Source organism: Lepisosteus platostomus, chromosome 4 (assembly GCF_059453375.1).
Source record: "Lepisosteus platostomus isolate fLepPlt1 chromosome 4, fLepPlt1.hap1, whole genome shotgun sequence".
Lineage (NCBI taxonomy): Eukaryota > Metazoa > Chordata > Actinopteri > Semionotiformes > Lepisosteidae > Lepisosteus > Lepisosteus platostomus.
In genome coordinates, this window is record NC_142614.1 from 60,345,499 (window position 1) to 60,359,800 (window position 14,302).

At 36.3% G+C, this 14,302-nt stretch overlaps 1 protein-coding gene across 1 annotated transcript; it reads left to right on the forward strand.

Moving 5' to 3' along the window:
• The first annotated feature begins 1,452 nt into the window (after nucleotides 1-1,452).
• On the forward strand, nucleotides 1,453-12,331 carry anxa1a (annexin A1a). The gene is made up of 13 exons (XM_088630117.1): nucleotides 1,453-1,607; nucleotides 3,065-3,138; nucleotides 3,406-3,493; nucleotides 5,784-5,878; nucleotides 6,024-6,137; nucleotides 6,701-6,791; nucleotides 6,865-6,944; nucleotides 7,044-7,100; nucleotides 7,291-7,384; nucleotides 7,933-8,028; nucleotides 8,765-8,823; nucleotides 9,641-9,763; nucleotides 11,261-12,331. Exons 2-13 carry the CDS (start codon nucleotides 3,079-3,081, stop codon nucleotides 11,318-11,320), a joined length of 1,017 nt encoding a protein of 338 aa, XP_088486243.1. The 5' UTR covers nucleotides 1,453-1,607; nucleotides 3,065-3,078; the 3' UTR covers nucleotides 11,321-12,331.
• Nucleotides 12,332-14,302: the final 1,971 nt, after the last annotated feature.

Consider the following 14,302-nt stretch of genomic DNA (forward strand, 5'->3'; position numbering starts at 1 on the left):
ACGCATTGTGACATGATGTGGCCCTTCCTGCTCACTAGTCACTATAATGACTAATGTACGTTGCTGTGAAAATGTATGTGTATGTGCTTTTCTGCAACCAGCTGCAAAATATGCGTATTTACTGTACTTTCCTACTGTAGTTAGCTTCATTTTACAGTACCTTTTGTACACAACTTATACACATTCAACTTAAGGAATAAATAAAAATGTGATGATTTTTAGACCCCAATATTCTTCCACTAGAAGTACAATACATTTTTTAAATTAGAAATGTATTGGATTTGGAGCTGAAATGAACATTTTTGGATTATTTTTCGTGTTGTTAGAAATACAGCATACAGTAGTAAAATAATTATCTTTAAAATCAATTCCTTATCCTGTTTTTTAATGTCTGTGTCATTTTTCTCCAGATGTTACAACACTAAACACATGGGCCACCTTCACTACTTAAACATATGATGAATGCACAAATCACCTGCCATGATCTTAAAACACAGAGATATGTACATATCCTAAGCACCAGACCTGGAATAACTGGACTGACAAGACTTGACTCTTTTCTTTGCTGAGTGATATGGATTAAGATATCAAGGTAGTTTGCAGAGCAAACTGTATTTTTCTATATACTGTACTGCTTCTATTATTTCTAAATACTGCTGGAGTAAAAGTGGTTAAAGTTACAAGAAGCTGAAAGAACTCTACACTCTGCATGTTTGGGCTTCAGTGCAAATACACGAATTTTTCATTCCAGGTTGAATGTGTAAAGATGAAAGTCGCTTGGTGCTCATGAACTGCATTGTATGAGCTAAAGAGAATTCCTGTCTGATATACTGTAGTCTGCCCTATAGAACCCCACATTATTTTACTAGTCCACAGTGGTAACTTATTACTTTTAAGTGATTGTAACATCTTAAGATTTGTACTTTAAAGTATTATCTTAATATATATATATATAAAGATACTATGGTTTCTTTAGTACCATATTTGACTGGATGCCACCAAATATACTGTACCAAAATGTATCTGATTAATCCTATTTGCAATGTTTGAAGCAGTCAAGAGGCTTCTCTTTGTGGTGATTTAGAAGCCCAGTTTGAATTTACACTGCAAACTCCAAAAGCTATGCAACTATTAATAGAGACAAAACAAATCAGGGTAATTTGCACTACTTTGTAATGACATTGCAATACTAATACTACAGATAAAGCTTATACTAAAATTGTTTTATATACATTTGAACAAAATGTGGGTACAGTACAAAGAATGCTGGGATTAAAGATGACAATATTCAAATCTCATCTACAGTACAGTTACTGTAGTATCTTACAGAAGAGTGTTTGCTACCGTGACTTAAGAAGACAAGAAAATAGCTTTCTGCTAGAAAGCATGTCACTCCTCTTTTTTTGCCTTAAGCACTGGAACCTTTTTTTTCGTAGCGAATGACTGAATGACTAAAGAAACTAGCAACAGCCAATCGGTCGGCTGTGTGTCAAGCCCTGTTGCTAGGTGTGGTGAGCTGGAGTGTATAAATACATCTTGTGAAAGTTACCTCACCCCCTTCAATCAGACATCGTAGGAAAATCTTCAGGTAACATCCACAACAACTGGTAAGGTATTCCTGTATGGATTTTATTAACTGAATTATTTGAAAAGTGAGAGTAAGTAGTATGTTTTGTGCTTAAAAGAGCAGCATTGCATTGCAAAATGATCCCTTTATGTGAAAGTGGGCGTAGTACTAATTATTGACTTTAAAGTTAGTAAGTGCATTTTTATAATGCTGAGATGTTGAGTTATCCACCCCCCTTGAAGTGTTCTTCAAATCGTACTTTACTGTTATATTCTGATGCCTGTTAAAGTTTGAATTTAAAAAAGAACACGTTTAAGAACCGTCAATCCCCAGATTTGTTTCCCCCTTCTTTCGTATCTAATTTGGGAAGTCATTTTAATTTAATACAAAAGTTATACTAGCATATCAAAGTCGCAATAAAACGCCACCGTTATTAGATCAAGCTCCTTAGGAAGTGACTTACATTTCTGTTGCATAAATGTACTGTTGCAAAAATTGGAATTTATTATCACACAGATCTTGAAACGATTACTGTACTTCGCCAAAAGAAATGTGAAGAAGGAAAAGCTACAGTTAGAAAATCCCCAGAATCGGGCGTGGCACAGCCAGCTCCAATGCAGAAATCAAAGCTATTGCTTAAAGCCTACGGTTATTTCTAAGAACCACTGTTCCTAAAGTGGTTATACTATCCTTACGACGCGATTAACAATGCCTTAATAGTTTGTTTCAATCGAAACCGTCTTAATACAAAATTTCTATACAACTTTTTTGAACTTTCAGTTGTTTTTAAGACTCGATGGTTCCTTCTGAACCTTTTTAAGTTGGTACTTTTATATTCATAATAGGATATAAAGTACAAACCTTTCCCTGTTGGAGAAGATGCATCATCCTTTGAAAGAATGACTTACCTGCCTGATTTTAGACATTTAAGATTTAGTGATTGTGCAACATTTAAAAAAATCCCATGTTATCAGTACTTGAATTCAGATAAATATCGCGGTTATTAATTCATGTTTTTTTGGTTATTGGACTGGACGTTATTCGACAGTTTTTAGGTGCACTGTCAAACATTTGTAACTTACAGTATATATGCATGAAGTTAATAAAGTTTAAGAAAACTTTGATGTGAAGAAAATGAAAGGCAATCTGTCTGCATGCTGTGATAATACAATTCATCTTTAGATTTATTAGCTTGTACAGTACTTTACTGGAACATTGAGTTGTATTTTTTAGATGCTCTGAATAGAGATCAAAGCTTTTCAAACAAGGAAAGACAATCAGGGTATAACTGGTGTAGTCTCTTACTAAAGCCAGCATGTACAGTAGATAACATTAAAACAAAGTCATACATTGCAGCTGTGGCTCTTTCTCCGTATCCTATCGTTTTCTCTTTCAAACTGGGTTGATGATTGGATAGAAGGAGATCAGAAGGATGTATTTTATGGTGTATTCAGTCTGTACAACATTATTTTCCATGGTTACTTTTTTATCTCCTAGAACATCAGTTGAAAATGTCTTTCATTAAGGAGTTTCTTCAGCAAGCTGTGTATATGGGCATGTCTGATGACTTGGTAAGTTTTTCCGTTTGTATTCAGAGTTGCAGTGCTCCTTCAGTGTGGGCAAAGGCTGACACTTTAGTGCACAAAAAATGACTACTTAAGCTGATGATTCAGAGAGCATGGAATGTGAGCCACTCCCATGAAGCTGAAAATTCTAGAGTTTTGTGCCTTTATTTCTGATCATTTAATAGAAGTTTGTGTTTTACAGATTCTCCCATATGGCAATTTTGTTAACTGTTGCAAAGAGTATATATTTAAATGAACACCATCTTTTGACAGGGCACCTATCAAGGGACAGTCACTCCATTTGTACATTTTAGTGCAAGCAGTGATGCAGCAACTTTGGACAAAGCAATTAAAGCGAAAGGTGCGTAAACCGATGGCAATGCAGAAGAAATAAGTTTTGAGCAGTTTTTAAATGCATACAGATGTGGGGTTGGGGATAGTGACAGGAGTAATTTACATTGGCAATGTAGAACCAAGCTACATGGCTAAAGATAACTGGACCAAGAAACATTTTTTTTTGGCCTCCAGACATCAGCCGGTCGTATGGGATTTGCTTATTTCCTGTTTATAGTAATTGTTGATAATGTCTTGATTGTTTTAACAGTAAAAGAGAACAGGCTAGAGTTCAAGTACATAAGCATACACTTTTTTTAAGGAGTTTGTTTTTGATCATGCAGTTGAAATTGCCATCAGAGAAAATTAATTGCATTCCTTTTTCTGTAATTTACACTACTTTTATGATTCCCTTTTGTGAGTTACTGTATTGGCCACTACAGTTAGGAAATTGACTGAGCTGAAGTTTGGGGATATTTAAATGCACATTCAAGAGAACTTGTGTAAACAACCCCTCACAAATGTACAGATATCTAATTCAAAACCAACAGTTTTATCTCAGTAGATCATTATGTACATAATGTTATCTACATTTTGCACAGATAGGTTTATTATTGTTCCTTGTGATACCAAAATACTGAAAGTGTTTAATAAAATTCCAGGTGCTCAGTTTGTGGTATTTAAGTGATTGCAAACTTTGCAAAATGAGTTGATTTAAGCAGCTGAATAAATAGCCATTCAAAAAGGCATGATTTGAATTAAAACGGAACAGTGGAAGACTGAACCATCCCAAGCCTGAGAAGTGAAAATCATTGGATTGCCTCTGGCTTGATTGTGTAGCTTATCTGAGATGTGACCTAGAGAATGTTCTGGTTCAATAATGTGTGGAAACAGGCACTGTCTTGGACACAGCATGTCTTGTAAGGCAGAAGGACACCTCAGAAGGCCCCAGGAGTGTCTGTATCTCCTGATCGTTTGAGTGATTTGCTTAATAGTGCTCTTGAGCAGATGTTTGTGTGGAGGGCAGTTCTCATCTGGCTCATTTCAGTTTTCCTACACAAGCAACTTGCCTACTGAGCACTTGGTCCTTCTTTCTCACAATCCTCCCTCAATCCCATCTTCACCCTTTCAGCAGCTCCCTGGCTCATTCTTTGTGAAGAGAAGAGGGGTCCTATCATCCTTGCCTTCACAGCCCATGCCAAATTAACTTATCACGTCTTTCTCCGTCTCATTAGCTTTGGGTGAACTATTGAAATCACTTTGAGCAAATTTGCTACAGTATGATAAATTCTACTAACCTATAATATATGCATGATATATGAATGAAAATCTGCATTTTTCAAGACTTCAGAGGTATCATTGATAGCTGACTACAGTACCGTCTTGTGGGTCAGAGAACATCTGGAGTGGCAGCAAAGAACTGTTGCAAATAACCAAACTCGCATGTATAACCAAGTCCACCCCACACCGTCGCATAATGTACTATAGTATATGTTAGGTATGGTTTCATGTCATAAGTAGACCTCCTTTATATGATAACATACTGAAGCATTGACTAACTTCATTTATATAACTTTAATCACATTAAAGAAATAGAGGTAATTACAAACTTATATTAATCAGTTATCCAGCCTGCACTTTCTATGCCTACATTATCATGCCATTAAACGCAGAACATTTTTATTTTATTTTCAGAGTCTGAAAGAGGGTTTCTGATGTAGTGTTGGCAATGTGGGGGAAAATGAGCTAAATGTATTTAAAAAAAGACATGTATTATATACAGTATACTAGAGACCATTAGTTTTTCATCAGTTCTAAATGGAAATTAAATTATGCGGCTGTGAACAGAGTCCCATAAAAATGTACAGATCACAGCACTGTACGGCTTGACAGTTCATAAGCTTCAAGCTAAATGTACTGTGCTGCACTGAGTGAGTCTGAAGCAAGCCCAATGGAAATCCGTCCCATTTTGAAAACTGTTAGTGGGGAAAAAATGGTAGTCTTAACACTCAAAACTTGCATCTCTAAACTGGATGTGATTGTGCTGTATTACACTGATTCCTCAGCCACAACAGCCCAGTAATGTACAAAGTACACTGACATGGCGAACACAAACTCGTCTCTGTCGGCAGGCTATCACTGAATTACACCAAAATATTGTTCTGAAGCATTTGGATTTTTTTCCCCCTTAACGTACTTAACACTTAAGAGCATGGCTGAGACTCTTGTGTGTTTTGACAACTGAATGCTTCCTTTTGTCTGCTTTCACAGTTCTTGCACTTTCATTCCAGTACCATTTGTATGTTTGTTTATTCTAGGAGTGGATGAGAACACCATTATTGAGATCCTGGTGAAAAGAAGCAACTCTCAACGTCAGCAGATCAAGGCAGCCTATCAGCAGGCTTCTGGAAAGGTGAGAAAGCAGTTTTGATTTTGTCTTTTGCTCACTGTTGACCTTTTTAAACTTTTGAAGTGCAAAGGTGGAGTGGGACACTTGTCAAAAAGGGGTTTACATAGATTGTTTCATTTCTAATACTTTGTAGTTTCCTTTTTTTTAGCCTCTGGATGCAGCCCTGAAATCGGCACTGAAAGGGGAACTTGAAGATGTTGTCCTCGCGTTGTTGAAAACCCCAGCACAGTACGATGCCCATCAGCTTCATTATGCCATGCATGTAAGATGCATTAGGGAGGGGAGAGTTTTCATTCAGTCATTTACTATTTTACTGATCAAACCCCAACAGCTGAGAGAAGCCTATTCTCTCTATCCAGTGGAAAGCTCCTCGAAAATTTTCAGTGTAATTGACTCGGATTACTGTGACATTCTGAATACAACAGTAGGAGTGAATAATTTAGGGAATATCAATTAAATGGCTTGTGGTTCCTCATTAATCTAATTTTTCAGTTCTTATTTAGATTCTTGTTTTATGTCAAGCATGGTGATTGGGGGTGTTTTAAAAGTTTATTATCAGGAAGTGCAGAAGGGAAGCAGCTATCATTTCCTGACTCAATGTTGGAAACTAGAAGCAGCTTTTAATGAATTTCAATTCTCATTTTTAAGTGGATAAATTGCAAGCAAATAAGGAACATATAGCAGGAAGAAACTGAAAAGGTACATAAGCCACATAAGTCTAAAACATAAAATAGTCAACCCTTTAAGTCACTATGTCAAACTACAACATAAATCAAGTACGTCTAATCCAACCTAAGATATTTACCTACAGTAACTTCCTTTCAGGGTCTTGGAACTGATGAGGACACCTTGATTGAAATTCTGGCATCCAGAACTAACAAAGAAATCAAGGAGATCAAAAAAGTCTACAAGGAGGGTAAATGTCACACAGTTATCCAGCATTAGGTGGAATTATTAAGATTTCTTTCTCAGACTTTTTCTTCTTGCAGAGTATAAAAAGGAGCTGGAAGACCACATCAAATCTGATACAAGTGGAGATTTCAGAGCTGCTCTCCTGTCCCTCTGTAAGGTAAAGACATTTGTATTGGGGGGGGTTATAATATGCACCTGTTTTGTTATGCCATCTATAGCCATAATTGAGTATTTTTCTTTTTTCTTCCCGTTTCAGGCATCCAGAAGTGAGGATAGTCTTGTGAATGAGGAACGTGCTGACACTGATGCAAGAGTAAGATTGTAGTTCCTTCTCCATGACCCTTTTTAAAGTGTAATTTCCAGTTTTTCCTCCCTCGGCCTTGGTGGTTTCAACAAATAGTTTCATGTTGCGAAGTAAGCAGGTCTCAAATAATAGCAGAAGGTCTTTTGAGTGCCTATTAGCAGTTGCGGTGTAAGCCTCATGACAGGATCTTGTTCCTCAGGCTTTGTATGAAGCTGGAGAGAAGCGAAAAGGCACAGATTGCTCAGTCTTCATTGACATTCTCACTACCAGGAGTGCTCCACAGCTTCGGAAAAGTAAGAAGCATCAATTACTCTTGTAGGGAGATGCATCAGTGTGTGTTGGCTGTAAAGGATAATTTCATGTTGAAGTAAATAAAACCATTTTGGCTGGAAAACCTCCATTATCCCACCTGAAGCCTTAAAAGTTGAATCATTGTTTTTCTTTTCAGTGTGGAATCAATCTTTACCCATTACTAGATTTTTTTTTTAAGCAAACCATTGAAAGCAGTAGCTAGGCCTTTGACTTAAAAAAGACGCAAGTCATTTGGTAAGTATTTGATTTGTTAACTTTTGAAATTTGATTCCAGTTATGAATTTAATTTTGTGAGGTGAGTCCTTACTGTGCATATCAATATTTGTACATTGTAAACAAAGCTATTGAGCAATCTTGATTCTGAAAGAGCAGTGAACTAACCCACTGAAGAAGCTTTTAATGTTTATCAGCACTATATGGCTTGTGTATTGATTCACTGCAACTTTATTGTATCGTATGTAAGGTGCATGATTCTTCGATTTTGCTTCAGTCATCACTAAATGTTTAATTACTCTGATTCTCTTTTCAGCCTTTGAGAGATATACAAAATATAGCAAGCATGATGTGTCACAAGCAATTGACCTGGAGCTGAAGGGTGACATTGAGAACTGCCTGACAGCTGTTGGTGAGGAAACCTCAGAGACTTCATTAAAAACTCTTCAACTATCTGTTCAAGTGATCCTAATACTGCATTTTGATAAAATTATCAGTTGCATAATTTTAATTTAGTCAGTATCTTACATGGTGGCATCTTAGTTTTTAAACATGTTTAGGAGAAGGGAAACTTTCGATCTTGCCCACTTCTGCTCTCCTGCATATAAATATCACCTGCTGAGGACCCCTTTGAATTTTTCTTGCATCCCTCCCACCACCCTATTTTCTCTCTTGCTGCTGCTCCCTGGGTTATTCCCTGTGAAGAGAGGTTTGGGGAATGGTGGGGGAATTAGGATTTTGTCAAACCTCTGAAATGAGATTTGTATGAATCTCGGTTCTGGATATTCTGCTTTCTCTTGGCAAACCTTTACTAACATAGTCATCTGAATTCTTAAACCTGTGGTGTTAATGGCACAGAAATGTGCACTGTGCCACCTAAGCTACGGTAGGCCAACAAGACTCTAGTAACTGAAACAATCAGTCCTTTAAAAGACTTAAAATGTCTTCACTTCCTAAATCCTGCCAATATATAATGCCTTACATTTTAGTACCATTTTGACTTAGGTTTGCATTCATTTCATAAAGTACAAAATTACAAATTACATTCACAGCTTTTGCTTAGTGAGTGTATTTTGATTTGAGCTTTTAACTCATTTTAAAAAAGTAATAGTGCAATATCGATATGAATTGTATCTTTTTTTTTCCAGTAAAATGTGCTGGAAGTAAACCACCTTTCTTTGCTGAAAAACTGTATCTGTCAATGAAGGTAAGTTGGTTTTTTTAAAGTAAAAAATCCTGGTCATTTTGAAAATGTCTACAGTATATCGCATGTAAATTTTTTTGCTTTTGCCTTAATTCTCAATCAAAACAGAAAACCAAAACTTTTACTACATACTGTAATATCTGTTTCGTTTGCTTCCCATACAAGATTTTGACGGAACACTATAGTGTGTTATGGATCAAGAACTTAATGAATTAAATCTTCTCATTTAGTATGGTGATTCTTCTCACAAATTAGTAATTTTATGGAAATTAAAGTTGTGCCACTGACATTTTAAATCTTACCTTTAGCAAGTAGTTGATGACCCTTGATACTAAGTAAAATATGTCACAGCAAGGAAGCCAGACCTAGTTCTGGATCAAATCTTCTATTTGGCCACAAATAGCAAGTTGCATAACATGACCTGGTTTAAATCAAAATAGTGATCCTATTTCAAATCCTGGATTTGAAGGATTCCTTCTACTGGGGTAGAAGGAAAGGGACACTGGCAAATAAGTCTGTGAATTACTGCCTTTGATGGGTCTTAAATTTTAATCAAATCTGGGTTGTGACACAAAGTGCTAGTCCTCTTATTTAATTTCAATCAAAAACTTAGAAGTATGGTCATTCTGCACCCAGAAAACAAAATCCATCACACAAGACATGCTTGCTAATAGAAAACAATGCCATTTACCTTAACCTGGTGGCCATTCCCTCAACATCTCCACCTCAGTGCCAATAGAAACGAGATTTAAAATGTATAGGCCCCCTCCAGGATTACTTTTAAATCTTCAAGGTTTTTTTTCTTCCACTTTGCTCTTAGGGATCTGGAACAAGAACTAAAATACTGACGAGGATTATGGTTTCCCGCTCAGAGATTGATTTAAAACTAATTAAAGAGGAATACAAGAAGAAATATGGAAAAACCCTTTATCAGGATATCCTTGTAAGTTGCTCTAAAACTAGTTTGAAGTATGCTGGCCGAAACGAGTAGTTTTTAGCTTTGACGTTCACACTTTCAGTTTGCTTCTTAGGGGGAAATGCAGCAGCTATAGTTCCTCACAGTATTGAATGAAAACACCTGTACATGGAAAAGGACCAATCTGTTTGGTATTCAATGTGAACATAATGACCATTTGTCTGATTTTTTGTGAATCATTATAGTTTTATTGTGCTTCAAGAGTACTTATTTATACCAGCTATTGTCTGACAGTATCAAATGGATTCTAGAAAAGGTAAGATACACCTAGCAGAGGCAAACTTTATTCCTGATATCTCTTAGAACTTAATGTAGGTGTACAGTAGGACTTTGTGCAGTATCTACTTCTGTTGCTTATTAACATTAGAAAACTGCTTTCATCCCTTGACATAGGTATGGATTGCATAAATGGAAAACTGCATACTTTGGGATAATTAGAACACTTACTCTGCCTTTTATCTACCTCCTATCCATTGTATCCATCATACAAGTTTTCTCTTTTAGAAATAGACATCTAGTGTTTTATAGTTTCACAGTTAACAAAGTCCATACTACTGTACTTAATTTATTACCAGTTGCACATATTTCTTAATGTTTTAAAGAGTTTGGAGACATAAGTGTGGCTCAGTTGGTCATAAGAGCAACATCTTAGCCTCCAATTAAACATTTGCTGCACCACCATGTATGACTAAGGAGTGTGTGATTGAAAAATACAGTAAAAATGTGAATAGTTAAAAGCATTTAACATTGGTTCATAATGGCATTATACACGTTTACAGCCAGTGGTGTTTTGTATGGGGAACCATTACAAGAAGAGCACTTAAACATTGCGTATGCTTTGTGAATTATCAAGCCAGTTACCAAGGCTCTAGACCTCTGACATGAATCTAACATTCAGTATTCAAAATGAAAGGGGTGGCACAGTGATGCAGTAGTTAACATTGCTGCCTCGGTGCTGGGGCCCTGGGTTTCAGTTTCTGAGGTGCTATATGCATGAGGTTTGTATGGTCTTCATTTTTGTGTGGGTTTCCTCCCGCAGTCCAAAGATGTGCTGGTCGGTTAATTGCCTTCTGGGAAATTGGAACTGTTGTGAGTGTCTGCCCTGCACCCGGTGCTTTCCAAGAATAGGCTCCGGGCCACCATGACCCTGAATTGGATAAGTGGTTATTGGAAGTGGTGTGAAAATTAAAAATGTTGACAAACAAGAGGACACCACCGAGTCCATCTAACCATTTGGTTACTTGTAGCCTCATTTGAAACTGAATACTTTCTAGCGAACTAGATTCTAAGTATTCAATTCTGTATTCAGGGAAAAATTCATAAGTGCATTAACAAAACAAATCCATCAATACTATGAATTAAAATATTGATTCTAACAACAGTTTAAACATTGTATACTAAAAACAGTAGTTTAGGTTGTATCTAGTTCATGAACCATTTAACATGTATGCTTCTATCTTTTAGGATGACACCAAAGGAGATTATGAGAAGATCCTGCTAGCTTTATGTGGAAGTGAGAACTAAGATGAGGATGACAAAGTCCTGGAAGCCAAAACAATTAAACATCTGCTTCTTGTATAACATTTAAAGTCTGTTAGATATCCTTTTTAGCATGCAGTTGAACACTTTGATTGGAGCCCACTGGTGCAAATAATACTCTATAATAGCACAGTGCTGTTTTTTTTCTTTAAAGTGAAGTAATGAGAACTTCAGTTTTCTTCCCTGCTTATATGTAACCATTTAGAAAACATTGGATTTTCATTGAAACTTCAAGGTTTTCTTTTATTTTTTACCTGGTAGACTGTAGTTCTTAGGACTGTATGCTTAAAAATAATGTAAGAATTGCAGCTTAAATGAACCAAAAAAAAAAGATATTCCACAAAGGAACTAGGGTACTTCATAGCTTCATTTCAAAATAGAAATATTGGAGTTTCTACAGTAACTACTCCCAAAACTTGTGCTTTCCTCCAGAACCATAGACTTTTGGAAAAGGTTTTGCTATCATTGTAGATTTCACAGTAAATTGGATGGGACAGTGTGGAAAAGTGTATCAAGATTGCAACTGAGAAATGGTGCTAAAATGTTTGAGCACATTTTTTTTAAAATACTGTCCATCCAATGGGAATTAATGTTTGTAGTGAGCTTCATTTGTACTACAAATGTAATTATGCCAACCTGGCAAATGTAATTCCTGTAAATTGTACTTTTTCTTTAAAGATGAAATACCAGTACAATACTTTAGTTTCATGCTTGCTCACAGCTTATATTTAAGTAAAATATGCTGTGCAGCGTAGCCTACAATACACTCTGATCTTTGAAATAGCAATGTTTTTAATCCAGCTTTCTCTAAAGGAAATGATACAAATATTTGATGTAGTCATAGTAACTGCTGCTTTGTGGTTTGTTTCCCTCTGACTCATACTCTGGTGGGACTTTTTAATATACTGACTGCTACAAGATTTGCAGTTCAAGTCTGCTTTGACTAATTGTAAACTTGACAAATCTCCTTCCTGAAATAAAGTTATTATATTTGCAGTTTGGCTGCTGTGGTATTCTGTTCTCTTTGACTAGTTAATCAAACTGCCTTCTAAACATTTGACAAAAGTTAAAAAGAAAACTTGTTTGCATTCTTCGGGCATTTCTTAAAATAGTAGCCTAGTCTTTCAAAATATTTTTCTAAATTATGGATTCCTGGCACTTCTGCCATGCTAATTGTAATGAAAAATTGGGGATAGTACAATTTTTCCTTAATGTCCATCTGTGAATGACAGGACAGGGAGCTGAATCACCTAATCTAGAGTGGATTTAGTAAATATAAAAAAAAATTCAAATGTTACAATATAAATGTAAAACGGTGAACTAGGCACATGTTAGAAATAGATACAACACATTACTGAGTGAGCCCTTTTCCTGTTGAGAAGTACAGTAGGTCTGGACTTCAGTTGAGAGAGAGCTGACAGCAAGGGAGTGGGCTCTTTTAGTGGGTGTGTTTATCTGCATTGCTGTACTGTTTTGCAATAAGGCTAATAAAAAATTACATATTCCCAAGAACCAACACTGAGTGCTACAGTATACATATACAGATAGGACTATAGGTGTGTCTGGTTTGTCCGTTAGCTTATGTCATTTCATGTGACGTTACAGTATGTCTGTTGAAATATTGAGGCACCAGGCATTGCTCAATCAAAGAGGAGTTTCTTCATCGTTCTGCACTACTAGGTGGGAAAATATACATAACATGATTGCCTAAAAGTAAAACTGAGAGTTGTTTCATTTAATTTTTTTCCTTTTAATGCTAATAGTGGGCATGAGGATATTAAAGCTATAGCCAGTATAGTACAGGAGGTCAGTAAAGGATTTAATGATTCCTTATAGTTATGTATCGCTTCTCTGGACACTCTACTCTACTTGCTCCTTACAAGTAATGAGGTCTCCCTTCCACCTCCACCACTGTGTACACCTACCTGGATGCTGTAATGACCCTGGGATTTTTAATGACCACAGTGAGTCAGGACTTGTAAAAAAAACCTGTAGAAAAGTCAGAGTCCTTGTCAATTTAACCCACTTTACTGTAAATGATTGCCTGACTTAGTGTGGGTGCCAGTCTTATTCTTATTGTTTTAAAAAACAGAATTGTTGCTTCACATCTCTTGGATCCTGGGCGTGATGTAGACCAGGATGCCCTTCTGTATGGTGTTTACATGCTCTCCCTATAGCTGTGAGCGGTTTCTCTGGGTGTTTAGGTTAATTGATTGTGTGTGTTTATGTGCCTGGGGATGTACTGGTCTCCCTACAGGTGTATCCTTGCTCCCCCTGTGTGATGGGTTAGGTTAGGGTCACCGGAGCAGTTATTGAAAATGGATTGATATATATATCATTTTAGACAATGCAAATAATACAACATTGTATATAGTGAATATACTTACAATGCAGAATATATACAATTATGGAACAAGAGAAGAAAGAAAACAACGTTTCCGCTGTGGAGCCTTCTTTGGGTGTGTTTCATACACTATATAAAATTATGAATTACTGTATCACCAATGTTAAAATTGCATCACCTCAATACAGATTTTCGTTTAAAAGTACAAAGTTTCATTGCAACATGTAATACGATATAATACATACACTATAGTATAAAATACACCAAGTGAGAACACACGCAACGTGTAGATCCCGGTACTGTATGTCTTTTTTTTTTAATGTATGGATTAACGTTACACTAAACCGAATTACTTCCATATGGACAACGATTCAAAGACATTTTGACGAGCACATTACTTCATTAGTGCTTGCCGGTATAGGCTCCGACTGCCCCGCGACCCTTAAGTGGATGAAGCATTTAGAAAATGTGTGTATGGATTATTTCATTTGTATCTCTTTAAAAAAAAACAAAAAAGTGCATTTCAGACACGTGGCGAACATAAACATTTCGACCAGATGGTGGCGCTGCCGTTTTTTTCGCATAATTATTTTTCAGACGCACTCGCTGCTCCTTCCTTGTGC

Excerpts from the sequence above, each read along its gene's own strand:
- anxa1a (XM_088630117.1), top strand. The coding sequence starts at position 3,079 with ATGTCTTTCATTAAGGAGTTTCTTCAGCAAGCTGTGTATATGGGCATG. Across the intron at positions 7,385-7,932 it reads TGCTCCACAGCTTCGGAAAA|CCTTTGAGAGATATACAAAA; the intron begins GTAAGAAGCATC and ends TTCTCTTTTCAG. Across the intron at positions 9,764-11,260 it reads CCCTTTATCAGGATATCCTT|GATGACACCAAAGGAGATTA; the intron begins GTAAGTTGCTCT and ends TCTATCTTTTAG.